We start from the raw sequence: 25,987 nt of genomic DNA, 5'->3' as shown, positions 1-25,987 counted from the left end.
ATGTTCGATAACAGGTGGCATCTGGCCCTTGCATCATGATTAAATCGATTTGCATCCCAAATCATGTCAAACCTGACAAATTCCCACAATGCTAACGTCTCCTGTTGGAGCTTTATATCATGAAAGTCTTTTACATTAAACAAGTGCACGGAGCTTGAGCAAACCATGTAATGTTAGACGAGTTGAGCAACGATTGGGAAGGATTCCATGATGCTTCCCCATGTTCTGCCCCGTACTCATTTGTTAACAATGCACCATGGATACCTTGCATCGCCAAGCTTCACACACGTTTGCAGAAGAAAACTTTCAGGCGAGACATAACGAAGTCAAGTTTCCTGTCCCTTTTGATGTTGATGCTGCATAAGGATGGAGCTTAAGTTTAGCCTGATAACATGACAAGCACATGTTATTGGCAGCAATCGAATAGACTGTCACAGTCATCGTCCTGTTTGTAAATATAACAAAAACTACCCCTGGAGAAAATATCCAAAGGCAATAAAGGGTTACACGTTCGTCCAATACTTTTATTTCCAGCAACTACAAATATTTCTGCAAACTTGGGGGGAAAGAATAAAATGAAAGGAACACGACGCCAGTGCTATTCAGCCCATCGCACCACATTTTATAACCTTGCGTTACAAATAGGTGTCAGTCAATGTTAAGGCAAGTCGTGTGTGTTTCTTACTCTAAACTCGGAAGTATTCTGCATAGAAGTACCTGTGTGTTAAATAATTGCCACACACATGGTCATGGATTTCGTGCAGAGCGAACGATAGTGACGAGTCTGCGGTCGGTCGCTTGGTGCGACTTTGCGGTGTGTGGCTGTGCTCCGACTGCTTTGTGCTGATCGGCTTTTTCTTTAAGGCATATCTCAGACGTAGACAAAGATCACGTCTCCAGAGTAGACAAAATGAGATATTGCTCTTTCGTCGATCCACTGGCTGCTCACAACGGTAAAACGGAAAACAGTCCCCATCGGCATATTGTGGTAAAACCCGTCGCCACATTAGCAGGCCTTTGTACTCGTCCAAGCTGCTCTCACTAATTTCGGTAGCCACCTCCTCTGTAAACTTCGGCTCTTCTTCTCCCCGTGTGACGTGGCCTGACAATCAGAGGATAGACTTCTGTCCGTGTAGGAGCACGCACTTGGCTTGGCGTGACTGAGCGCGCGTTTACTCCTGTGGCTTTTAACATGCAGGCCTCTTGCCCTCTCATCTTGTTCATAAAGCATGTTTTCCGAGCACTGCATGGACTGCCATTCCGCGATGCCCTGCTGTGAATCCGTTCCTTCTGGCAAGGCCGATGAGGTGCATGTCCTGCACGGCCTTGGTTTTCTCCTCACTGCAACAAAACTTCCGATGTTCCTCGCATGCAGCGGCCTGTCAGAAGTGGCTCTTCCTTCACGGTACAACGTCTCTGCCAGTCTCGCGTGACGCTGGACATTTTCGTAGGTGAGCTTGGGGTTTATCCGCCTGATGATCTCCCTCTCCATTGCCCAAGGTACCGTCGCGGGACCTATCTCCTCCTTTGAGATGTCGATCATAGGCCATGATTCCGGTGGGAACTGTGCCGAGAAGGAGGCTTTCTGCTTGGCTCGGCCCCGGGGCCTCCAGCTCTCACGAATGAAGCCAAGCGCTTGGTGTATGGCCTTGTGCTTCTCATATGTCGGGCATTGGTTGGTGGTCGGAATGTCATTTGATGAAGAAACTGCACATGGCAGTTGAGGGGACAAGCATCGGGAGGAAGCGTCGATGTGACTGCTTCTGTGGGTTCTTGTAAATTTAATACAGCTGCCGCCCCTCGTGAGCCGGTATCGACCGTTGGATGTGCGCTGCAATGCACCCTCTTCCACCAGCAGGCCTAGCGCCTCACTTAGCACGCTGCTGCACGGGACCGCCATATTCTTCAACCAAGCACCTGAGGGACATTGCAAACCACTTAGCATCAAAACCTCACCATGTAAAAGCTGCACTACATTGTCTGCAAGTCATATCCTGAGACGTTCCTATAGGTGCAGACAAGTCGCTCGTTGCGAGAGGTATTTTACATCAGGTAATGTATTTTTTTTCCTGGTGATTATATTGTACTAGCAGAAGTACCCGGCATTGCCGGGCGGGGGAGGGGAGGGGGAGGGAAGGGGAGGGCCAGTCAACAATGACGTTGCAGTTCTCATGGTCGGAGAGCAGCACAACAATCGCGACATCGTCCTGCATCTTCGCAACAGCACAAAGCGGATTTTGGAGACTCACCGATCCTGTGACGCCCTCCAGTACCGGCGTTGCCGGGTGGGGGAAGGGAGACCTGTACATTCCCAACCCGTACATTCGCCCTCTCGACTCAAGCTCACTCGGACAAATTACACCGTGAAGGCCCAATGGCCATGTCTATGCCACAAATCAAGTACGTGAGCGAGTCGGGCGCACTGAATTGAAAATATGTAGAACGCTCGTACTCCGTGAAAAGTGAAGCCGCCGTGTCGCCATCTTGGTTAGCACGACTCGACCAACTCGCTTCGCGGATCTCGTTTGTTTTGAACGTGTGAATTACGTGCGAACGCGTAACTGTGAGTTTATGGCGGCAAGGAGCATCACGTGATCGCCCTGAGCGAATCAGCGCGCTGCTCTGCCACCTGATCAGATTCCGTGTATAATATTCCTCGCTGAAATGCGCTGAGGTAAATATGAATAAAAAATATGGATCTCGTAAAGATGAAAGAAAAAAAAACCTATGTGGTGTGAATGGCAATGTTCCTCGCTGAAATGTGAAAAAACGCAATCGCTTTTCGCTCTGAAATACGTGCGAACGCGTAACTGAGTTAATGGCGGCAAGGAACATCACGTGATCGCTCTGAGCGAATCAGCGCCCTGCTCTGCCACCGGTCAGATCCCGTGCATAATATTCCTCGCTGAAATGCGCTGAGGTAAAAATATGGTTAAAAAAATATTATGAATTTTTTTTTTTTAGGTCGGCCATGTTCTTCCCAGGCTCAATGGCCATGTCTATGCCAAATATCAAGCACGTGAGCCTCTCCGTTTAGGAGTCTATCGGTAACATTACACACACACAAACTGTGTTTTATATATATATAGATGCATAATTGCATCAAGTGCTGATAAAGTCCAAATTGTGCGCTTATGGCATGCATTTGACTGTTAAAAGCTTCTTCTCACCTGTGCGAATCATTTTGACCGGTTAATGTGTACATTTGATCGTAAACAAATGGTTGACAAATTCTGTTGATACTCATATTTTGATAAGCTGCATTCCTTTATAATACGGTATTGAGTGTCGTTTGTATTGTCACCCACCTGGGAAGTGTTCTTCAAGATATTGCTGAATCTCCTGACACGTCACCGACGACCGCGAAGAGCTCAGACCACTGACCGCAGAGCAGAGCACGGAACGCAGGGTTGGAGTAGGTCCAGCTTGGGGTGCTGTAAGAGCAGAACAATGCCTATTTATTTTATTACTATTATTATTATTGTTATTATTATTATTACTACTAGAAATACCCCTTCGGGAGCAGGGTGGAGGGTGGTGGGGGAGGTGGGTAAATATGTTTCGTCCTATGGCTCATAATCCTATGGCTCATAAAGTTGATTTGTAATACTCAGTTCCAGAAAGAGGACAATAAGCTTGTTACATACACGTCAGGTGGGTCGACGACAACCGTTGACTACCTGATGGTGCGTAGGCGAGATAGGGTGCACCTCCAGGACACAAAGGTGATCCCGGGGGAGGAGGCTGTTTCAAAGCACCACTTGGTTGTCTGCGACATAAGGGTGAAAGGTGCGAGGAGAGCTCGGCGGGTGAAGTACCAACCGAGAATGAAGGTGTGGAGGTTGAAAGAGGTGACAGTAAGGGAGGCATTAAAAGAGAGGCTGAGTAGGGTAGAGGATGATGTGGTTGAGCTTGAAAGTGGTTGGATGTCAATGAAAGCTGGTCTGTTGGGAGCCGTTGGTGAGGTATGTGGATGGACAAAAGGACCACCGAGGCACTCGGAAACATGGTGGTGGGATGTTGAAGTTGGAAAGAGGATTGACGAGAAGAGGAAGAAGTTCAAGGAGTGGCAGAAGGCGAAGGGTACGGGAGCAGAAACAGCAGAGCATGAAAGTTATAAGGCAGCCAGGAAGGCTGCAAAGAAAGAGGTAGCAAAGGCGCAGGAGGCATGTAGGAAAATGTTCGGAGAACGCTTGGATTCGGAAGAGGGTCAGAAAGCAGTATTCAGGATTGCAAAGCACATAGCGAAAGAGAGGTGTGATGTGATGGGGGTGAGTTGCTTGAAGGATGAAGTGGGACAAATCGTTGTCGACCCAGATGGAATTAAAGGAAGATGGAAAAGATATATGGAAATGCTGTTGAATACAGAGAATGAATGGGATGGCAACATAGAGAGTAACCCAGTTTTAGGACCGGCAGAGAAGATAACTGAGAAGGAAGTTGAGGAAGCGATAAAAGCAATGAAGAGTGGAAAAGCGGAGGGCCGACGGGAGTTGTGGGAGATATGTTGAAGGCAGCAGGAAGTTGGGGTGTGAAGAGAATGACAGAGATCTGTAATCTGGTGGTGAAAGAAGGCCGTATTCCAGTGGATTGGGAACTGAGTACCCTCGTCCCTCTATACAAAGGGAAAGGTGACCCTCTGGAGTGTGGCTCGTACCGAGCGATAAAGTTATTGGAGCATGGAATGAAGGTATTGGAAAGGGTGTTGGAAAGGAGGATAAGGAAGAAAGTGAAGATCGACGAAATGCAGTTTGGATTTATGCCAGGAAGAGGAACGACAGATGCGCTTTTCATTGTGAGGCAGTTGCAGGAGAAGTACATGGATAAGAGGAAGAAGTTGTTTTTTGGGTTTGTTGATCTGGAGAAAGCATTCGATAGGGTTCCACGCAAAGTATTGACATGGGCATTGAGGAAGTTAGGAGTGGAGGAATGGTTGATCAGAGTAGTGATGGCAATGTACAAAAGAGCACGCACAGCTGTAAGGACGAAGGATGGGAACAGTGGTGAGTTTGAGGTGAAGGTGGGAGTGCATCAGGGGTCGGTACTAAGTCCACTACTATTTGTAGCTGTGATGGAGGTGCTGGCTCAGAACGTAAAGGAGGGTTTACCGTGGGAGTTGTTGTATGCAGATGATCTGGTGTTGATTGCGGAAAGTATGGATGGACTGAAGGAAAAGATGAACAAGTGGAAGGAATGTATGGAGACAAAAGGTCTGAAGGTGAATATCGGAAAAACAAAGGTGATGGCAAGTGGTAAAGCATGTGGTGAGGTGGAAAGAACTGGGAAGTGGCCGTGTGCTGTGTGCAGGAAGGGTGTCGGAGTGAACTCCATTCAGTGTACAATGTGCGCTGAGTGGGTTCATCAAAAATGTAGTGGTCTGAGAGGGTCATTAACCAGTGTGGCAGCTACATTCAAATGTAAGGTGTGCGCAGAGGGAGCTGCAGATGGAGGAAATGTTGAGTTGGATCTTGGAGATGGCGTGAAGCTGGCAGGTGTGAAAACATTTTGCTACCTCGGAGACATGCTGAATGGAGAAGGTGGATCAGACTCGGCAACGGTTGCTCGAGTGAGATGTGCATGGAAGAAGTTTCGGGAACTGAGTGGCGTGCTGATGAGGAGGAGAGTGTCGCTGAAGCTGAAGGGAAAGGTGTATGCTGCATGTGTGAGAAGTGTTATGATTTATGGGAGCGAGACATGGGTAATGAACGTAGAGCAGCAACGAAGGCTGGAAAGGGTGGAAATGCGAATGGTTCGATGGATGTGCGGAGTATCGTTGAGAGAGAGGAGGACAAATGATGAATTGCGAAAGATGATGGGAATATTGCCTGTGATTGATGCTGTGAAGAGGAACAGGTTGAGATGGTTTGGTCATGTATTGAGGAAGGATGAAAGTGACTGGTTGAGAAGAGTGATGGAAGTTAATGTAGAAGGAAGTAGAGGACGGGGAAGACCGAGAAAGACTTGGCTAAAGATGGTGGAAGAAGAAATGCGGGCAAGGGGGATAACAAGGAGAGATGCAGAAAATAGGGCAAAATGGAGAAGATTGTCATGGGGACCGCAAGGCTAACCCCCGCTCTAGCGGGGAAAATTGCCTTAAAATGCATGTTGTTGTTGTTGTCTATGGCTCATAATCCCCCGTCTCCAGCAGGAGACAGTAAACCACTCGCACTGTGGCACGTGTACAGGCAAAAATTGTAAGTCATCTCCCCCCTTCGCTTTCCTGTTTGGAATGACTTTCAATTTTGTTTGACTGCCAGACATAGTAAAAAAAATATTATGTCACTCCTCTCTGCGCATGCACGATCGGGAAAAAATTAGAGGCAAAGTACTGCTAAACTGCAGGTTTGTTTTCTGATTTGTGTTCAAAATACAACATTCAATTGAAATTCAGTTGTTCCTCAATCATGATCTGGCATCTGCAGACAGACGGACATTCAGAAGAACGAGAGACAAAAGTGAACTAATAGCTTAACCCTACTTTTCGCTTTGCGTACATGGTGTAACAATAAACAATCACGGTGTCTCCTCTGAATATTTTGGTGTGTCGGATGATACTTATTTTGTGGTGAAACGGACACAGTTCACATCATTTGGTGTACCATCATTCATGTTAAGACAAGTATAATGTGAACCCAGAATATACCCTCAAATACAGCTCTTACCTGATGACAGCGCACCAGCACACCTTTGCATGTCATTTGTCATGGTAACATTTGTGAAAGGCTTCTCCGAACACAGGGCATCTCTCTCTCTCTCGGCCACAGAAAGCCCTGATGTGGATACACAGCAGCCATCACTTGGTTTCAGTTCAAAACAGCAGTGGCAATGTGAAGTGCAATCCTCAACAAAAACCATTAAAATTAGATTTAAAAAATCTTTACATTGTGGCGGACACAAAAGCCCACTGGCGTGGTGACATCATTCCGCGCACCAAGTGGGCGGTGGCCACGCCCGAGGGGTAGGCGTGGCCTCATGATATACACCGGGCGCGTAGCCCGGAGCGCGCCAGTGTTACAGTGAGCTCCTGAAATAAAGACGCTTATAAGTTACCGCTTGTCCGCTTCCTCCTTGCTCGCAAGCAGCGCGCGTAACGCCGCGCTTTACTGGTGACCCCCTTGACGTTGGATCTGCCGGAGCGATCCTTCCACACGCGACGCCATTGCCATGGCCAACTTCATCAAACTTCCCGAATTTTGGGAGGCTCAGGCCGAAGTCTGGTTCGTCCAGGCCGAAGCCCAATTTCAGCTTCGGCGCCTCACCGGCGATGACACGCGCTATTGCCACGTCGTCGCCTCCCTCGGGCCCGGCACGGCCGCTCGAGTTGTGTCCGTCCTTCGCCACCCACCGGACGGCCACAAGTACGAGGCACTCAAACGGCTACTCCTAGCCACGTTCGGCCTCACGGACGACGCACGGGCCAACCGCCTCCTGGATCTCCCCGAGCTCGGTGACGCGCGCCCGTCGGTCCGAATGGACCATATGCTGTCACTGTTGGGCGACGAAGCCCCCGGTTCTCTATTCCGGGCGCTTTTCCGTCGCCAACTTCCAGCGCAGGTTCGCCTCGCGTTGGCCGGGACCGGGCTAACGGAACCCCGAGCATTGGCAGCCGAGGCGGACAAGTACTTCGCCGCTTTGGACACGCGGGCGAGAGTCGGCGTGGCCGTCACAGCCCTCGTGGCTGATGCTGCTGATGCTGCTGCTGATGCTGCTGATCCACAGCATCAGCTTGTACAGCATACGCAGCATGCTGATACGCACCTCGTGACTGCCGCCACGCCCCGCCCACCGCCGCGGCGAAAACCGCCACCGCGGGGAAACCCGCCAACTCCACCGGCCTGGCAGAGCCAGCCGCGCTCCTCCAGCTCCACCACCTGGTGCTGGTTCCACGCCAAGTTCGGCCATAAAGCTCGGCAGTGTCATCCGCCATGCTCCTTCAACAGGTCGGGAAACGCCTGGGCCGGCGCTCAATAGTGGCGAGGAGCGCCGGCCGTTCGAGCAGCCTGCTGTTCATAACGGACACCTTCTCCGGGCGCCGTTACCTGTGCGACACGGGAGCGCAGGTGAGTGTCGTTCCCGCCGGCACGTCAGACAAGCACGCCGCGGGTGGGGGCCCCGCGCTGCTTGCCGCGAACGGGACGCCCATCCGTACGTACGTAAAACGCTGCCTCTCTCTGCGGTTCAGAGGGCAGGTTTTCCGATGGACGTTCGTCACCGCCGACGTGCCCATGGCACTGCTTGGCGCGGACTTCCTGTGCGCTAATGGGCTCCTGGTCGACGTCAAGCGCAGACGTCTTGTCCAGGCCGAGACGTTCAGCTCGCTCGCTTGTGCGTTGCCCAGCTCAACGAGCGGCTTGCCAAGCGGCTTGCCGAACGGTTCGGTTCCGGCCACGTTGGTCTGTACGCTTCCGGCAGCGGACGCATTCACCCGCCTCCTCGCCGGCTTCCCGGCCCTCACGCGGCCCACCTTCTCGGCGGGGGCCGTCAAGCACGGGGTGGCCCATCACATCCCCACCGTCGGGCCACCGGTCTACGCCCGGGCACGCCGCCTCGAGCCGACGAAGCTGGCGGTGGCAAAAGCGGAGTTCGCTACCCTGGAGCGACTCGGCATCGTTCGGCGCTCAGAGAGCGCTTGGGCGTCGCCGCTGCACATCGTGCCGAAGCCCGGCGGGGGATGGCGACCGTGCGGGGACTATCGCCGTCTCAATGACGCCACCACCCCCGACTGCTACCCCGTCCCCCACATTCAGGACTTTTCCGCCCGTTTGGCGGGCATGTCCTTCTTCTCGAAGGTGGACCTCATACGCGGCTACCATCAGGTCCCCGTCAGGCCGGAGGACGTCCCAAAGACGGCGGTCATCACGCCGTTCGGACTCTTCGAATTCCTGCGCATGCCCTTCGGTCTGAAGAATGCGGCTCAGGCGTTCCAGCGACTGATGGACAGCGTCCTGCGTGACTTGGATTTTGTCTACGTCTACCTGGACGATATCCTCGTCGCCAGCGCATCCCGCAAAGAGCACCTACGCCACCTCCGCACGCTCTTCGAACGCCTGGGCCAGCATGGCCTGATTGTGAACCCCGCAAAGGGCCGGTTCGGCGCCACCATAATCGATTTTCTGGGGCACCGTGTCACCAGGCACGGAGCCGTCCCCCTGCCGGCCAAGGTGGAGGCGGTGAAGGGGTTTCCGCGCCCCCGCATGATCAGAGGGCTGCAGGAGTTCCTGGGCATGGTGAACTTTTACCATCGGTTCCTGCCCTGTATCGCCCAGCTCCTGCGCCCCCTGCACGAAGCTCTCCGAGGTAAGCCGGGCAAAGGCGACGTTACCTGGACCGAGCAGATGGACACGGCGTTCACGGGCGCGAAGCTCGCCTTGGCTAACGCCACCATGCTCGCGCACCCGGCGCCCGATGCACCGATCGCCCTCACCACCGATGCCTCGGACTACGCGGTGGGCGCGGTGCATGAGCAATGGGTGCGTGGAGCTTGGCAACCGCTGGCGTTCTTTAGCCGGCAGCTTCGCCCGCCCGAACGCCGTTACAGTACCTTCGACCGCGAGTTGCTCGGGCTTCACTTGGCGGTCAGGCACTTCCGCCATCTGCTCGAGGGCCGTGCATTCACTGCCTTCGTCGACCACAAGCCGCTGATCTTCGTGATGGGCAAGGTCACCGAGCCGTGGTCGGCCCGGCAGCAGCGTCACCTCTCGGCCGTGTCCGAGTACACGACGGACATCCAGCACGTCGCGGGGAAGGACAACCCGGTGGCGGATTGCCTTTCCCGGGCCGTCGCCCACGCAGTCCACCTCGGCATCGACTATGCCCAGATGGCAGCGGACCAGGCCGCTGACCCCGACGTCCAGGCCTTGCGGACCGCCGTCACGGGCCTCCGCGTCACCGAGGTGGCGTTCGACGGCGCGGGCGCGGCCCTCTTGTGCGACGTCTCCCTCGGGCGTCCTCGCCCCATCGTGCCCGCGGGCTGGCAGCGCCAGGTGTTTGACGCCATCCACGGCCTGTCCCACCCGGGCGCGAGGGCCTCCCAAAGGCTGATCGCCGACAAGTTCGTCTGGCATGGCCTCCGGAAGGCCGTCCGTGGCTGGGCCAGGACGTGCCTCGCGTGCCAGCGCGCCAAGGTGCACCGGCACACCCAGGCCCCGTTGGCCCCGTTCACGGTGCCGGAACGCCGGTTTGACCACGTCCACGTGGACCTGGTGGGACCTCTGCCCCCCTCGCGGGGTTTCACCTACGTCCTCACCATGGTGGAACGCACCACCCGGTGGCCGGAGGCCGTGCCCTTGGCGTCGACAACGGTGGCCGATGTCGCGCAGGCTTTCATCGCCACCTGGGTCGCCCGGTTCGGCGCCCCCTCAGACATCTCGTCCGACCGCGGCCCCCAGTTCACCTCAGAGCTCTGGGGGGCGGTCGCGCAGGGGCTCAGGGTCCGGCTGCACCGAACCACGGCCTACCACCCCCAGGCTAACGGCCTGTGTGAGCGATTTCACCGCTCATTGAAGGCCGCGCTCCGGGCCACCCTCCGCGACGGCGGCTGGGTCGACAGGCTCCCCTGGGTCCTGCTGGGCCTCCGGACGGCGCCCAAGGAGGACCTGCGCGCATCCGCGGCGGAGTTGGTCTTCGGGCAACCGCTGCGGGTGCCGGGCGAGTTCCTCCCCGACTCCACGGCACCATGGTCCGCGGCACAGCAGCGCTCCGTTCTGCAAGAGACCGCCCAGAGGTTCGCCCCGGTGCCAACGGCATGCCACGGGCACCCACCGACGCACGTCGCCCCGGAGCTTCGCACGGCGGAGTACGTCTTCGTCCGCCACGATGCCCACCGGACACCACTGCGGCCCCCATACGACGGGCCTTTCCGCGTGCTGGAGACCGGGGCGAAGCACTTCACCCTGGACATCGGCGGTACTCCTGACCGCGTTTCGGTAGACCGCCTCAAGCCGGCCCACCTCGACGTGGACCATCCACCGCCAGTGGCCCGACCCCCACGTCCGGGCCGCCCCCCTGCGGGCGGACCCCCGGCACCGCCCAGCCCCGCCGCCCCCCGGTCCTGCACCCATCCCAGGGGCAGCCAGGGGCATCCCACCTGGCATCCCTGCACCCCGGACGCCGCGGATCGCCAGGGGGCGCTTCGGCCGGGTCATTCGTCTGCCCCGCAAACTGGCCCTCCAGGTGCGCGGGAATTCTGGGGGGGCGCGTGTGGCGGACACAAAAGCCCACTGGCGTGGTGACATCATTCCGCGCACCAAGTGGGCGGTGGCCACGCCCGAGGGGTAGGCGTGGCCTCATGATATACACCGGGCGCGCAGCCCGGAGCGCGCCAGTGTTACAGTGAGCTCCTGAAATAAAGACGCTTATAAGTTACCGCTTGTCCGCTTCCTCCTTGCTCGCAAGCAGCGCGCGTAACGCCGCGCTTTAACATCTTATTATCAAATTGTGCATCATTATATATATATATATATATATAATATATATATATATATATATATATATATATATATATATAATGTACCAGCAGCAAGTTAAATCTTCTATGAATCTATGACGTCACACATTGGGATGTCCACGATTGGCCATGGAACATGACGTCACTTGTACGTCCACGATTGGCCGAATGAATGGTTGCTTGTTGCATTGTCTCCAAGATTTCCTTTATTCCATTGTCTCAGCTCAAGATTAGGAGTGTCGACCCGTAAAGGGAATGCCACCAGTCTAGCTCGTAACCGCCATTAATATACAGACCGACGGTTTCCATAGATACCAGAGTATGAAGATGGATATGATCAGGTTGTCGTACAAAGTCCTATATTAACATTCTGATTCAGGAATTTCCAATTACAGTGATCATATCGTTCTTTACCACGCACCATAACATGGTTTAAATATCAAGGGCTACTTGTGGTAAGACTAACGGCATCCACATATGATGATATGGGTACGTGGGGGATAAAGAGGTGTGCACACACAAAGGTCAAGGCATGGGATCTTTTGTACATGTCGATCTAAGCACAGACACCCCGTGATAAAATACATCGACACGCGTTCCAGTTACCGAACACACCGCCTGAGTGCAGGTAGCGCAGACACAAGTCTTGAGATAGATAGACGTCGGTCCGCTATCGCAATGGCCGCCAATACTGGGACAGGGCTCTCCGTCATTGAAATGCTGAGAGATAAAGAACACAAAACGGTAAGATGTATGGGAATCCCACGCTTAATAGATTCCATATCGCTCATTGTGTTCGGTAAATGTTTGTGGATGGTGGAAAATATTCAAGAGCTTATAGTTGGGCGGTGTATTGAATGCGGTACGCCTTTATATGTAGCGTGCCACACTTGACGTTAAAGTAAACGTTCCACTGTAATTGCATCCGTAATGAATATATGTTCTTAAATGACGTCTTTTTAATTACGAGCAAAGTATTTTATTGTAACAGGCTCAAAAGAAAGTAAAAACTGTCAGCACTGGCCGATACGACGTTGTTTCATTCGATATCTTACCAATACAAATTTGGAGCGGTGTATACGTACACTTAAATTGTAATTATATTATTACAATTTACCTGAAACATAAACAAAATGTGCGGTGTATTTATTATAAGTGGAAATATTTTTTCAATGAGTTAACTTTAATTTCTAATTTAAATAGCAAATGTGAAGTCAAAACGTCGGAATTGGATCTCGCCATCTTGGTTGGTTATTCCGGAAGTTGTCTAAAATCGCTCTAAGATTTGAAATTGAACACGTACTATGGCATCGCAGCTGTTTACTCATTTATTTTTAAAGTTCTACGTGTGCCGGATTTAAAAAAAGTTTTAAAGGAACAAAATTTAATTTGCTGAAGTATTTATGCCGCTTGGGTGTGGTATCAAACCATCCTTCCGGAAATTTAAGGCAGGAAGAAGATAATACAGTAATATAAGTGAAACTAAAGAAATAACCCTTAACTGAACGTGATGGCAGGGAGTGAGCAGTGGGTGCTCGTTGAGATGGCACAGGCCGTGTATGAGGTAGGAGAAGGACATGTTTGAGGGTTAAGCCTAAGGTATGGTGGTGTTTGGGATGTTCGAACAGGTGTGTGAAAGGGCCAGTGAGATTGGTAGCACGTGTGTGATGGTGGTCAAGGAGAGTGAATGATTAGGTGTTTGACGGGACCTGGTTACCTACTTGCTGATACACGCGTGAAGAGGCCATTGAGTTTGATTACGGATGTGTATGTACCGAAGGCTGTGACATCATTTGTATGTGTACATTTTGAGAAATCTGAGCGGTCAAAGAGTGTGTGTTGTGTTGTCGTGTGTGAGGAGGGGGGTGTATGTGAGGAGGAGGAGGGGGGGGGGGATTTGGGATATGTCATATGGGGGGAGCGAGAGGGCGTGGGAGTGGTGGAGGGTTGGGGGGGGGGGGGGGGTTGGTGTGTGTGTGTGGGGGGGTGGTTGTTGTGTGTGGGGGTGGTGTGTGTGTGTGGGGGTGGTGTGTGTGTGGGGGGGGGGGGGTGTGTGTGTGTGTGGGGGGGGGTGGTGTGTGTGTGTGTGAGGGGGGGTGGTGTGTGTGTGTGAGGGGGGGGGGGTGGTGTGTGTGTGTGAGGGGGGGGGGGTGGTGTGTGTGTGTGAGGGGGGGGGTGTGGTGTGTGTGTGTGTGAGGGGGGGTGGTGTGTGTGTGTGAGGGGGGGGGTGGTGTGTGTGTGTGAGGGGGGGGGGGTGGTGTGTGTGTGTGAGGGGGGGGGGGGTGGTGTGTGTGTGTGAGGGGGGGGGTGGGTGGTGGTGTGTGGGGGGGGGGGGTGGTGTGTGTGAGGGGGGGTGGTGTGTGTGTGTGAGGGGGGGTGGGGGGGGTGGTTGTTGTGTGTGTGTGTGGGGGGGTGGTTGTTGTGTGTGTGTGGGGTGGGGGGGGGGGGGGGTTGGTGTGTGTGTGAGGGAGTGGTGTGTGTGTGTGAGGGAGTGGTGTGTGTGTGGGGGGGTGGTTGTTGTGTGTGTGTGTGGGGGTGGTGTGTGTGTGTGTGTGGGGGGGGGGTGTGTGTGTGTGTGGGGGGGTGGTGTGTGTGTGAGGGGGTGGTGTGTATGTGTGGGGGTGTGGGGGGGTGGTGTGTATGTGTGTGTGTGTGGGGGGGTGGTTGTGTGTGTGTGTGGGGGTGGTGTGTGTGTGTGTGGGGGGGGGGGGGGGGGTGGTGTGTGTGTGAGGGAGTGGTGTGTGTGGGGGGGTGGTGTGTGTGTGTGGGGGGGTGGTGTGTGTGTGTGAGGGGGTGATGTGTGAGGGGGTGATGTGTGTGTGTGAGGGGGTGATGTGTGTGTGTGAGGGGGTGGTGTGTGTGTGTGAGGGGGTGGTGTGTGTGTGTGAGGGGGTGGTGTGTGTGTGAGGGGGTGGTGTGTGTGTGAGGGGGTGGTGTGTGTGTGAGGGGGTGGTGTGTGTGTGTGGGGGTGGTGTGTGTGTGTGGGGGGGGGGGTGGTGTGTGTGTGAGGGAGTGGTGTGTGTGGGGGGGTGGTGTGTGTGTGAGGGAGTGGTGTGTGTGGGGGGGTGGTGTGTGTGTGAGGGGTGGTGTGTGTGTGTGGGGGGGTGGTGTGTGTGTGTGAGGGGGTGATGTGTGAGGGGGTGATGTGTGAGGGGGTGATGTGTGTGTGTGAGGGGGTGGTGTGTGTGTGTGAGGGGGTGGTGTGTGTGTGTGAGGGGGGTGGTGTGTGTGTGAGGGGGTGGTGTGTGTGTGAGGGGGTGGTGTGTGTGTGAGGGGTGGTGTGTGTGTGTGTGTGTGTGTGTGTGTGTGTGTGTGTGTGTGTGTGTGTGTGTGTGTGTGTGTGTGTGTGTGTGTGTGTGTGTGTGTGTGTGTGTGTGTGTGTGTGTGTGTGTGTGTGTGTGTGTGTGTGTGTGTGTGGAGCCGGAGGGATGTGTGTGTGTTGGCTACATTTGACAGTTCCAAATACTCTGCTTCCTAATTATTATTTCCCCTCCAGGCTCCTGCATACCATTTACTATTGGAGGTTTTCCTCATTATCTGCATCATCAGACTCCTGTTTTTCTCCAAGTCCTATCGACCACTTGACCGCACCCAGCTCACAGAGGCGGTACCTCCTTATCTCTGTCGATCAAATTAACAACAATGAAGACTATAAACGTCTGGTTTGAACTTGGTGTGGTTTTTTTTTTTGGGGGGGGGGGGGGGGGGGGTTTTCTTCTTCTTCTTGTATACAAGATCTAGTCTTGTGTAAGAGCTAACATTAAATATAAAAAACATAAATGGACATAAAACATATAATAAAGGGAGTTGAAGACAAGATGGGGAGAGAGAGGGAAGCACACAAGTACCAAGTACAACAGTCGAGCACAGGGACATCGGTTGATCTGTGGAACGGAGAGGGCTTGGGGAGGGGGGGGGGGGGGGAGAGGTATAAAACACATGAACACTGCTCGGGCTTACTGGAAAGAAGTTGGAATTTCAAAAAAGTGGATCTGGAGTGAATTAACAGGGGTAGAAAAGATCAAGGTTTTGGATGGGGGAAGATAAGAGATGGTGGTGAACAGCTGTTTTAAAGACCTGGAGAGAGGAGTGGTATTGAAGAGAGTGGGGGAGTTTGTTCCAGAGGCGGGAGAAAAGAGGAAAGAAGGTGAGCAGAGAGTCTTGATTTTGGCAGTTTCACCATAAGAGGGTTGCTGGCAGATCTTGTGCGACCTGTAGGAATATTTGGGGGACAGAGCACAGATAGAGCTGGGGGAGCTCGGCCGGAGAGGAGACGGTGAGTGATTGAAAGGCCCTTACAATCCTGGCTCATCGCGGGAGATTCCAATGATTCTGAAAGCTTTGGTTTCAACAGCGTGAAGACGAGCTAGGTTTGAGGTAGGAGCACCAGCCCAGAGGGGAGAGCAGTATTCCACTGAGCTGCGGATGAAAGCCTTGTATGTGGTGAGGAGCTCAGGTGTGCCAAGGAAGGACTTCGCATGACGGAGGATGCCCAGTCGGCGACTGGCTTTGGAGGCCAGCTTGGAAATGTGGTTTTCCCAAGAAAGATCATGGAAGATAGTGAGACCCAAAAGCTTGAGTGACAGAACTTCTTCAAGAGGATTGTTCAGAAAGTAGATGGAAGGGTTGTCCAGTCGGTCTTTTCGGAGAGACATAGTGAGAGTGTGAGATTTGTCAGGATTGAAAGACATGTTCTACTTGTTTGAACAGTCTGTGATTTTGTCCAGGTCTGCAGAGAGTGAGGAGGCTGCAGATTGCCGATCTGAGGGATGAGGTATGGAGCGGCAGAGAGTGGAGTCATCAGCAAAGAGATAGGATTTTCCAGAGAGTCAGAGAGATCATTGATGAAGACCAGAAAAAGCACAAGGCCCAGAACACTGCCTTGGGGAACTCCAGCCTGAACAGGAAGGGGAGATGAGAAATCCATTCAGGGCCACACGTTGACTACGACCAGAGAGGAAGTCGCAAGCCATGCGTGGAGATTTCCATGGATACCATATGAGGAGAGTTTGGTGAGCAGAGCGGGGTGCCAGACCGTATGCAAGGCACGTGATATGTCAAGGGAGACTGCTCTGATTTCCTGTTTGGGATTGAAGACCTCTATCCATTGTTGAGACAGCAGAAGCAGCATGTCCAGAGTAGAATGACCTGGTCTGAATCCAAATTGATTATCCGAGATCAAGCCATTGGAGAAGAGAAAGGATTTGATGTCAGACGCGATGATGGATTCCATGACCTTGTTGATTATTTGGAGCAGGCTGGTTGGTCTGTAGTTGCAAGGATTTGTTTTTGCACCTTTTTTATGTAAAGCTGCAATGTTTGCTGATTTCCAAGCAGATGGCAGATGACCTTGAGCAAACAAGAGGGTGAAGACAACAGAGAGAGGGTGAGATTGAGCGGCAGAGCAGGATTTTAGAACCCGTGGGCTGATGCCGTCTGGTCCAGTTGCAGAATCAGAGTCGAGGTTTGACAAAAACTTCTCCACCTTGTCAGGAGAGAAGGTCCCGAGTCCAGGAGCAGCTGGGTTGGACTGGGTAAGGTGGGAACAGAGAGAGATGGGTTTGGGACAAGATTTTGAAGCAAACACAGAGTTGAGGCATTCGGCTTTGTCACGTGCGGTGTCAGCTCTGCAGCCATTTGAGGTAAGGGAGGGGAGGGAAAAGGGAACAAACACCAGAAACAGATTTGACAAGATACCACCAGGATTTGGAGGAGGGAGACAGGTTTGAGAGTTCAGTTTTGAGAGCAGAGAGATATTGTTTCCTGGCTCGACTGAGGGAGGACACACACTTGTCCCAAGCTTTGTGAAAGGAACTGAGATTGCCTTCAGTTGGATTAGTAACTGGGTTACTCATCTTGCAGACAAATCTGCAGAACAAAAGTCAGATAGATGTCACTTCCAAATCGAGTGGTTATTTGACTCGCGAGGCGTTGTGAACAGCCCCATATACATGGGGTGAAGGCAAGTTGTTTCATGGCAACTGCCTCACCACAAGCTTCAGTGTACCATGGATGGGAGGAAGGGTATGACAACTGGAGACGAGTTGGGATAAATCTGTGCACGAGAGAGAGCAGTTTACTTTGGAAGAATTCCCAGGAAAAGTTGATGTCAGAGGCAGTGGAGATGGGAGACCAGCCCAGATGATTGATGGCTGCTTGGAGACCGTGCCAGTCAGCCTGACACCAGACTCGTCGGCGCTGAGGAGGCTCTCTAAGAATGGCCAGAGATGTCCACTTTAACAAGCAAATTATCAGAAGAACCGATTGGAGCAGAAGAAGAGCAGCAGACATTTGCAGGGAAGTTTGTCATAACCAAGTCTAGAAGAGAAGATACTCCATTGACTGAGATCCGGGTCAGGAAATTGACAGATTGTGTCAGTCCCAGTGAGTCGCAGAAGTCCTTTGCTGAGGTGCCATGGCTGGTGAGAGAGAGGAACCCACACCCAGCCAGCTGGCATGATGACAGTTGAAGTTGCCACATATGAGGAAGAGAGAGTTGGGATGAGTTGATAGAAGTTGATCCATGTTGTCAGACAGGGAGATGTAAATGGATTTATCACGGCATCAGCCCACGGGTCCTAAAATCCTGTTCTTCCGCTCTTTCACTCCCTCTCTCTGTTCTCTTCGCCCTCTCTTTTGCTCAAGGTCAACTGCCATCTGCTTGGAAATCAGCCAACATCACCGCTTTGCACAATAAAGGTGCAAAAACAGATCCTAGCAACTACAGACCAATCAGCCTTCTCCCAATTATCAGCAAAGTCATGGAATCCATCATTGCTTCGGATATAAAATCTTTCCTCTTCTCCAACGGCTTGATCTCTGATCATCAATATGGTTTCAGACCAGGTCACTCTACTCTGGACATGCTGCTTCTGCTGTCTCAACAATGGATGGAGGTCCTCGATGCCAAACAGGAAATTAGAGCTGTCTCCCTCGACATATCACGTGCCTTCGATACGGTCTGGCACCCCGCTCTGCTCACCAAACTCTCCTCCTTTGGTATCCATGGAAATCTCCACGCATGGCTGGCGGACGTCCTCTCTAGTCGTAGTCAACGTGTGGCCCTAAATGGGTTTCTCTCATCTCCTCTTCCTGTTCAGGCTGGAGTTCCCCAAGGCAGTGTTCTGGGCCCTGTGCTTTTTCTGGTCTTCATCAATGATCTCTCTGACTCTCTTGAAAATCCTCTCTATCTCTTTGCTGATGACTCCACTCTCTGCTGCTCCATTCCTCATCCCTCAGATCGGCAGTCTGCAGCCTCCTCACTCTCTGCAGACCTGGACAAAATCACAGACTGGGCAAACAAGTGGAACATGTCTTTCAATCCTGACAAATCTCTCACTCTTACGATGTCTCTCCGAAAAGACCGACTGGACAACCCTCCCATCTACTTTCTGAATAATCCTCTCCAAGAAGTTCTGTCGCTCAAGCTTTTGGGTCTCACTATCTGCCATGATCTTTCCTGGGAAAACCACATTTCCAAGCTGGCCTCCAAAGCCAGTCGCCGACTGGGCATCCTCCGTCGTGCGAAGTCCTTCCTCGGCACACCTGAGCTCCTCACCACATACAAGGCTTTCATCCGCAGCTCAATGGAGTACTGCTCTCCCCTCTGGGCTGGTGCTCCTGCCTCACACCTAGCTCGTCTTCACGCTGTTGAAACCAAAGCGTTCAGAATCATTGGAATCTCCCGCGATGACGCTATCTCCGAGGGCCTTTCACTTACTCACCGCAGGCAGGTTGGTGGTCTTTCCGTCTTCTACCGACTCCTCTCTGGCCTTGCTCCCCCAGCTCTCTCTGGGCTCTGTCCCCCAAATATTCCTACAGGTCGCACAAGATCTGCCTGCAACCCTCTTATGGTTAAACTGCCAAAATCAAGACTCTGCTCACCTACACTCCCTCATTCCTCTTTTCTCCCACCTCTGGAACAAACTCCCTCACTCTCTTCAATCCCACTCCTCCCTCCAGGTCTTTAAAACGGCTGTTCACCACCATCTCTTATCTTCCCCAATCCAAAACCTTGATCTTTTCTACCCCCGCTAATTTCACCCCAAATCCACTTTTTTGAGGTGACTTTTGACCTCTTTCCTGGAAGTCCTTGGTGTCCTTGCGTTTTATACCTATCCTGCCTCCCCCCAGGCCCTCTCCCTCCAAAAACATCTCCCGATGTCCCTGCTCTCAAATGTTGTTTGTGTGCTTCCTGCCCTTCTCTCCCCATCTTGTCGACCGTTCCCCTTTTTATATACTTTGTTTGCTTGTTTGTTTGATTTGTTTGTTTGATAAATGTTGGCTCTTTCACGAGCCTCGACTCTGTATACAAAAATAAATAAAAATCACTGTTAGGAGGACGGTACAGAACACATGGTGGGAGCGGAGAGATTCCTTGTTCTTTTTGAGCGGAGAGATTTTGAGCGGATAGAAAGGGGTTCTTTGTGTTACTAATAACAGCGATCTACATGACACTTTAAATTGTTTTGAACTTGTTGGAAACCTGAAGGCTCCCATTATGATTTTATTGATTGCAGGAGGAGGAAGAGCTTATTCGTGAATGGCAGCCCGAACCCCTCGTGCCTGCAAATCCCTCACCACCCTACCTGAAGTACCATGTTGTCTCAGGGTGGGTTTTTAAAAAAAATAAAAGTGGGAGCTTGAGAGGCTGAAGTTTTTTATGCTTCGAGGGTGGGGGTGGGTGGTGAGGGAGATGGGGGTATGTTTGATTGATTGAAATTATTTACTCGATTCCAGGTACTGTGACCACATTCCAAACTGGAATGGCACTCAGTGGAGAGCATACTTCCGCCAGGCTGAACAGTTTACGTTTTGTATCCCACTGATGGGCCGGATATGGATCAGATATGGATAGGATATGGATATGGATAGGCCTGAACCAAAATATAATCGGCTTGTTCTTGTCGCCTACCCAACCTGTCCACCAAGTTTCGTCCAACTCCATCCATAACCTTTTGAGATATCGTGCTCCCAAACAAACAGACAGAGGTGAAAATACAACCTCCGGTGGCAGAGGTAATTACACGTGAATTGCATCATAAAAGAAAAGCAAAGACCAAAAAGGTAATCTTAAAAAAAAATCAAAAAAAATCAGAATACACCAAAATAATAAATATTGCAATAATATTACTGAAATTAAATATATTTATATTGAAGTTAAATTCAAATAATAATAAAGTATGTGTATTGAATGGTTTAAACAATCAGGGGAAAGCATACATTGGCTGGATCGACAGGTGTTTTCCCAAGATGAATTATTACACTCTGATGTGTCCCGTCGTTGTCCGACAGAATGTCATGCTGTATGTATAATATACATTACACAAAACAACAACAACATGCATTTTAAGGCCATTTTCCCTGCTAGAGTGGGGGTTAGCCGTATATAATATACATTAGATAGATATATATATATATATATAATATATTGTCAATTTTCTTCACTAGGGCTGCTGGGAAGTTTGTTACTGTGGACAACCGTGAGTGCCTGAATCTCTCCTCGCTGAACTTCCTGGGATTCCTGGAAAGCCCACGTATCAAGGTATCTGTACTTTGTGAATTTGTTGGAAGAAATGCAAAGTTTCTCATCACTCCCACAGATACTAAAGAGGTGGACGATTTGCCATTAACCTCAAAGGTGAATTTTCAGCTCCTGGGAGATGTATTGGCATGGGCTGGCAAGATGGCCTAGAGGTATGCACACATACCTCCAAGCTGCCGAGCCTGGGTTCAAACGTCGGCCCAGCTATGAACCGTCATCCTGGGCTTTTACAGGCAGGATGATTCGTCAATGTGTGTGCCGTCTCCCAGGTGGGCGTTAAGCCGGGTGTCCAGTCTACCGGCATTAGTTGGTGGATGTTAAAGACCCCACGGTGTCCTTCCTGAAGAGTAGGCGAGTTATCGCCGGCACTCTGAAAAAAATCCAAATTCCTGCTCCAACTATTCCTGGGAAGGCAATGGCAAACCACCCACTGTACCCTTTGCTACGAAACTGCTTCGGCAGCACCGATGCTTTGTAACAGAGTATGGTACATCACAATAAGAACTTACACTATTGTTTTGTGTTTGTGCTTTTGAAGGCTGCTGCCTTATCATCTCTAAGAAAGTATGGAGTTGGAACTTGTGGACCACGGGGGTTCTACGGAACATTCGGTGAGTGAGAATTTGCGTAGTGGTAGACTGTTGGGAAGAGCTATGAGGCAAAGTGGAGGATTCATTGCATTAATATAGCAAGAGCCGTCGGTAAAATTATGCAATCACACAAGCAAGACTCCACGGATGACAGACTTCCTGTGTCCTTGGTTACCTTTTACTTACCTTTGCAGAACTAGAGATGGGAATTCCAGGAGTGTGAATGTTAAGCCAATGAGTGAGCATGCTTCCAGCGTAAGGAACGGGGCTTTGAACAAGTCTGACTTTGAGCATGTCTTACTTCCTGGTTGTGCTTAGACGTGCACTTAGAGCTGGAGATGAAGCTGGCCTCGATGATGGCGACACAAGAGGCGATAATCTATGCCTACGGTCCCTCCGCCATCTCCTCTGCCATCCCAGCCTATGCCAAGCGTGGAGACGTCGTGTTTGCGTGAGTAACATCATGTTGATTTGTTACTCTCACCATAGAGCCAAGTTGATTTGCTCTCTGGATCAATACACAACATGAGTCCGTTTGTCTGTCTGTTTGTCCGCACAGAATAAATATGATTTTCTCTGCAACCATTGGTCCCATTGAAAGCCTGGTGTTGGCTTAGCGGTTAGGGTGCCAACTTGGGATCCTAGGATCCTGGTTTCGAATCCCGGTCAATTGCTGAATTAACACCAGGGGGGTTGACTCAGCCTGTCATCCTTCCGAGGTCGGCAAATTGAGTACCAGTTCACTGGTAATTCCCTGTGTGTCGCAAGAGGCGACTAACAGGGTTGGTGGCAGGAAGGGCATCCGGCCATAAAACATTGCTTCAAAAAGCGGACCACGGTGCCCAAAAAAGGCCAACCCCCGCTCAGCGGGGAAAAATGGCCTCTAAAGGCGGTTCATTGGTCCGATTGACAGGAAACTTTCACCATAGATGCACCTCCTCCTATAGAATTTTTAATGATAATTATGACGTCATAGGTCATGTGGTACCTTGGAAAACCGAAAAACTTTGTACCTCTAGATCTCTGAAAGCACTGCACAGAAAAAAAAAATGAGACATGGCTCATTGTAAAGAACTCTCCATGGGGAATAATATTTGTTAATGAAGATGTCATAGGTTCCTCCATTATGACATCATAATTCGACAAGTACAAAACTTCATCCGATCAAGATGAAATTTATTGAGCGTCATCGAGGAATAAAATGGTGGAGAAAACAAAAATGAACATATGTCACCCACAGGGTGAACCGTATCTTGCCATTTGACCTTGACCTTAATAATTTCGTATGGTGAATAGTATGTCTTCATGACCAACGCACATGAAATATTGAAAGATTTTGATGAGAACTGAGGAAATAATTTTTTCATGAAAATTCCGTTTTTTCGTCATGACGTCATCAAATGACGTCATAGCGTCAAACTGTTTACAGATCTGGGAAGCACTCATCAAGGGCATTCATATGAGGTATTACTCGATATGGTACCTACGATTTCAAAATTTGACCTTGGGGTCAATAATTTTCGACCTCCAGCGCTAACCATGAAGGTCAAGGCCGATCGCCACCAAAAACTAATCAGCTGAGCGCCGGACCATATACTAGATTCCCATGAAGTTTGGAGACGATCCGATCAAAGTTACTCAAAAAATTAGTGTTTCGTCGACCTCCATGATTGACCACAAAGTGACCTTGACCTTTGACCTTGACCTTCAAAATTTTGTGTGCTGAAGGGTATCTCTATAGGACTCTGATATGCGAAGTTACAGGAGTTTCCAATAATAACTGTGGTCTACAGAGTGATCTAAACGTGAAAAAAAATGATTAACCACAAACAAATGAATGACCTTCAAAATGACCTTGAAGGTCAAGGCCGATCGACACCAAAAACTAATCAGCTGAGCGCCATACCACACCCTATATACCCACCAAGTTTGGAGATCATAAGATCAAAGTTACTCAAAAAATAAGGGTTTCGTTGACCTCCATGATTGACCGCAAAGTGACCTTGACCTTTGACCTTGACCTTCAAAATTTTGTGTGCTGAAGGGTATCTCTATAGGACTCTGATATGCGAAGTTACAGGAGTTTCCAATAATAACTGTGGTCTACAGAGTGATCTAAACGTGAAAAAAAAATGATTAACCACAAACAAAAAAACAAACAAAAAAACAAACAAACAAACAAACAAACAAACATACAAGCTGACTGATACATCTTGCAAAAACTTCGTTTTGGCAAGATAATGATGACCATCGGTCACGTCGTTCGGCTGCCATATTTGTTTTAACACAAAAGCCTTTAAAAACCACTAAAAACACGTCCTGGCGAGGGTCTGCAATCTCTGATTGCTCTTTCTTGTTCTATAATATAATTTAGCTCTGCACACAGTTATATGACCAGAATGATAAACTTTGAACCTTTTTTACATCACTTTGAATGATTAACTTTCCAGTAATCTTTCAAAATGACAGAGAAATGCTTTTTTTTCAAAAAGTTAATCAATTTAAGGATTCAAGAATAAAATTTTTATAAAGCGGCCTCATAGGGTCTATTTGTGATGCCAGTCCATACATCCTGGTTTGCTCTTGATGCCCTCAGGGCAATTTTGCATAGGCATTAGAGCACAAAAATCATAACAATGTATATATATATATATATATATATTTTTTTTTCGGCCTTTAATCTATGGCTCCCCCTTCACCACCACTGCAATCCACACAGATTAAAGTGTTGGAAGTGGACTTAACACAGGCAGGATAGGCTGAATGGTCGTTAACCACGTACAGCTGTAACATAGATTTCAATCATTAGAAGCACATGATGGTAACAGTCATTTCGGACACTTAAAAGGCAAAGAATGTTGAGTGGTGTTGGAGTAGTCCTTTTTGGATATCAGGGCTATAGTTGAGTGATGCTCCTTTAATGGTACTGCCTGAACGTCTTTTGCAGCGACATGGCTGTGAGCTTGCCACTGCAACAGGGTCTCTCCGCCTCTCGCTCCAATATCCGGTGGTTCCGGCACAACGATCTGGACCATCTCGAGACGCTTCTTAAAGAACAGGCTGCTGAAGATAAGAAGGTTATAAAAAATTGCACGGAAATATTGTCGCGGACGAGCATTGCTCGAGAGTGTAGATGGTTCACTGTCGATGTTGAGATGTCGTCGTGATACGCGGACAATGTCTGTGATTTGTGCCCAGAATCCAAAGAAGGCGAGGGTGGTGCGGCGGTTTGTCTTGGTTGAAGGAATATATCTCAACACGGGCAATGTTTGTCCACTACCAGAGTTGGTAATATTATTTATATCAATAATGGTACCAGGCATAATAATTTCCTTCATGTAACACTACATTGGTCATTCCATTAACCGGCTTGTATTACATTTTATGCATTTGTGCAGCGTCACATTTTCAAAATATGACATCTGCTGTCCAGTTTGCAGCGTTACATTTTCAAAATATGACCTGCTGTCCAATTTGCAGCGTTACATTTTCAAAATATGACATCTGCTGTCCAATTTGCAGCATTACATTTTCAAAATATGACATCTGCTGTCCAATTTGCAGCATTACATTTTCAAAATATGACATCTGCTGTCCAATTTGCAGCATTACATTTTCAAAATATGACATCTGCTGTCCAATTTGCAGCATTACATTTTCAAAATAAGGCCATACTTCTCATTATTTTGTGAGATGAGAATCCACATACTCTGCAACCAATGTTTAAAATCGCACGATTGTGGCTTGAGCCAAGAAAACAAACGACCACCTTTGGTATCTGTCACCTTACATCATCTATACTGACCTTCCTTTGCCGGACAGGTACAACTCAAGTATCGGTACAAGTTTCGGATCTTCCTGGAAGAGTCTCTCTCCTTTGGAGTACTCGGTGATACCGGGCGGGGTCTGACCGAACACTTTGGAATTAATGTGAGGGATAATGTCTCACTCTTCCTGCTTTGAATCCCAACTTTCATGTTGTCCTCAGCCTTTTTCTCCTTTATCAGCCGTTTTTTATTTTTCCCCTCCCCCTCCCCCGTTCTTACCCCACCTTTCTTCACTTTCTAGCTTCATTTCTGCGATATCTCACTTTTACATTGGGATTTCTAAGGCTCGGCCAAATCTTACAAAAGCTCTCCTCTTCCCAGGTTGAGGATGTAGACTTTATATGTTCCACCATGGAGAACTCTCTTGCAACGATCGGAGGGTTCTGCTGTGGCCGCTCCTTTGTAATTGACCACCAGGTGAGATGTTTGGATTGCTGTTTCACACCTTGTTCCTTCTGCAGATGTTTCACATGAGTGTCATGATGTGTTCACGATTTCCATTGTTTGTAATAACCGAGTTTTAAAAGTGTACAGCTCATTTACTTCTACCAACATTCCCATTACTCACTTCCATACTGCT

At 50.1% G+C, this 25,987-nt stretch overlaps 2 protein-coding genes across 5 annotated transcripts in view; one reads left to right on the top strand and one right to left on the bottom strand.

The window, feature by feature from the left end:
* Positions 1–503: 503 nt before the first annotated feature.
* LOC137427013 (storkhead-box protein 2) lies at positions 504–25,987 on the bottom strand. The gene is made up of 4 exons (XM_068116108.1): positions 25,976–25,987; positions 6,663–6,770; positions 3,309–3,434; positions 504–1,917 (listed from the first exon to the last, which is right to left on the bottom strand). The coding sequence occupies exons 2-4, from the start codon at positions 6,703–6,705 to the stop codon at positions 1,007–1,009; spliced, it is 1,080 nt and encodes a 359-aa protein (XP_067972209.1). The 5' UTR covers positions 6,706–6,770; positions 25,976–25,987; the 3' UTR covers positions 504–1,006.
* Positions 12,681–25,987, top strand: part of SPTLC1 (serine palmitoyltransferase long chain base subunit 1) — a 29,739-nt gene continuing 16,432 nt past the window's right edge. The window contains exons 1-10 of one of the 4 annotated variants that reach the window (XM_068116105.2): positions 12,681–13,010; positions 14,943–15,053; positions 19,966–20,057; positions 20,897–20,990; positions 21,529–21,601; positions 21,899–22,031; positions 24,528–24,657; positions 24,779–24,868; positions 25,403–25,510; positions 25,729–25,824. In XM_068116105.2, coding sequence (XP_067972206.2) covers positions 12,957–13,010; positions 14,943–15,053; positions 19,966–20,057; positions 20,897–20,990; positions 21,529–21,601; positions 21,899–22,031; positions 24,528–24,657; positions 24,779–24,868; positions 25,403–25,510; positions 25,729–25,824 — 981 coding nt within the window. In that variant the 5' untranslated portion in view covers positions 12,681–12,956. Of the gene's footprint in view, positions 13,046–14,942; positions 15,054–19,965; positions 20,058–20,896; positions 20,991–21,528; positions 21,602–21,898; positions 22,032–24,527; positions 24,658–24,778; positions 24,869–25,402; positions 25,511–25,728; positions 25,825–25,987 lie in introns of all 4 variants that reach the window. The other 3 variants (XM_078778772.1, XM_068116106.2, XM_078778773.1) reach the window with 3 other exon arrangements.

Source organism: Myxine glutinosa, chromosome 5, assembly GCF_964187855.1.
Source record: "Myxine glutinosa chromosome 5, kmMyxGlut1.1, whole genome shotgun sequence".
Taxonomy (NCBI): domain Eukaryota; kingdom Metazoa; phylum Chordata; class Myxini; order Myxiniformes; family Myxinidae; genus Myxine; species Myxine glutinosa.
This window is presented reverse-complemented; position numbering and strand designations above follow the sequence as displayed.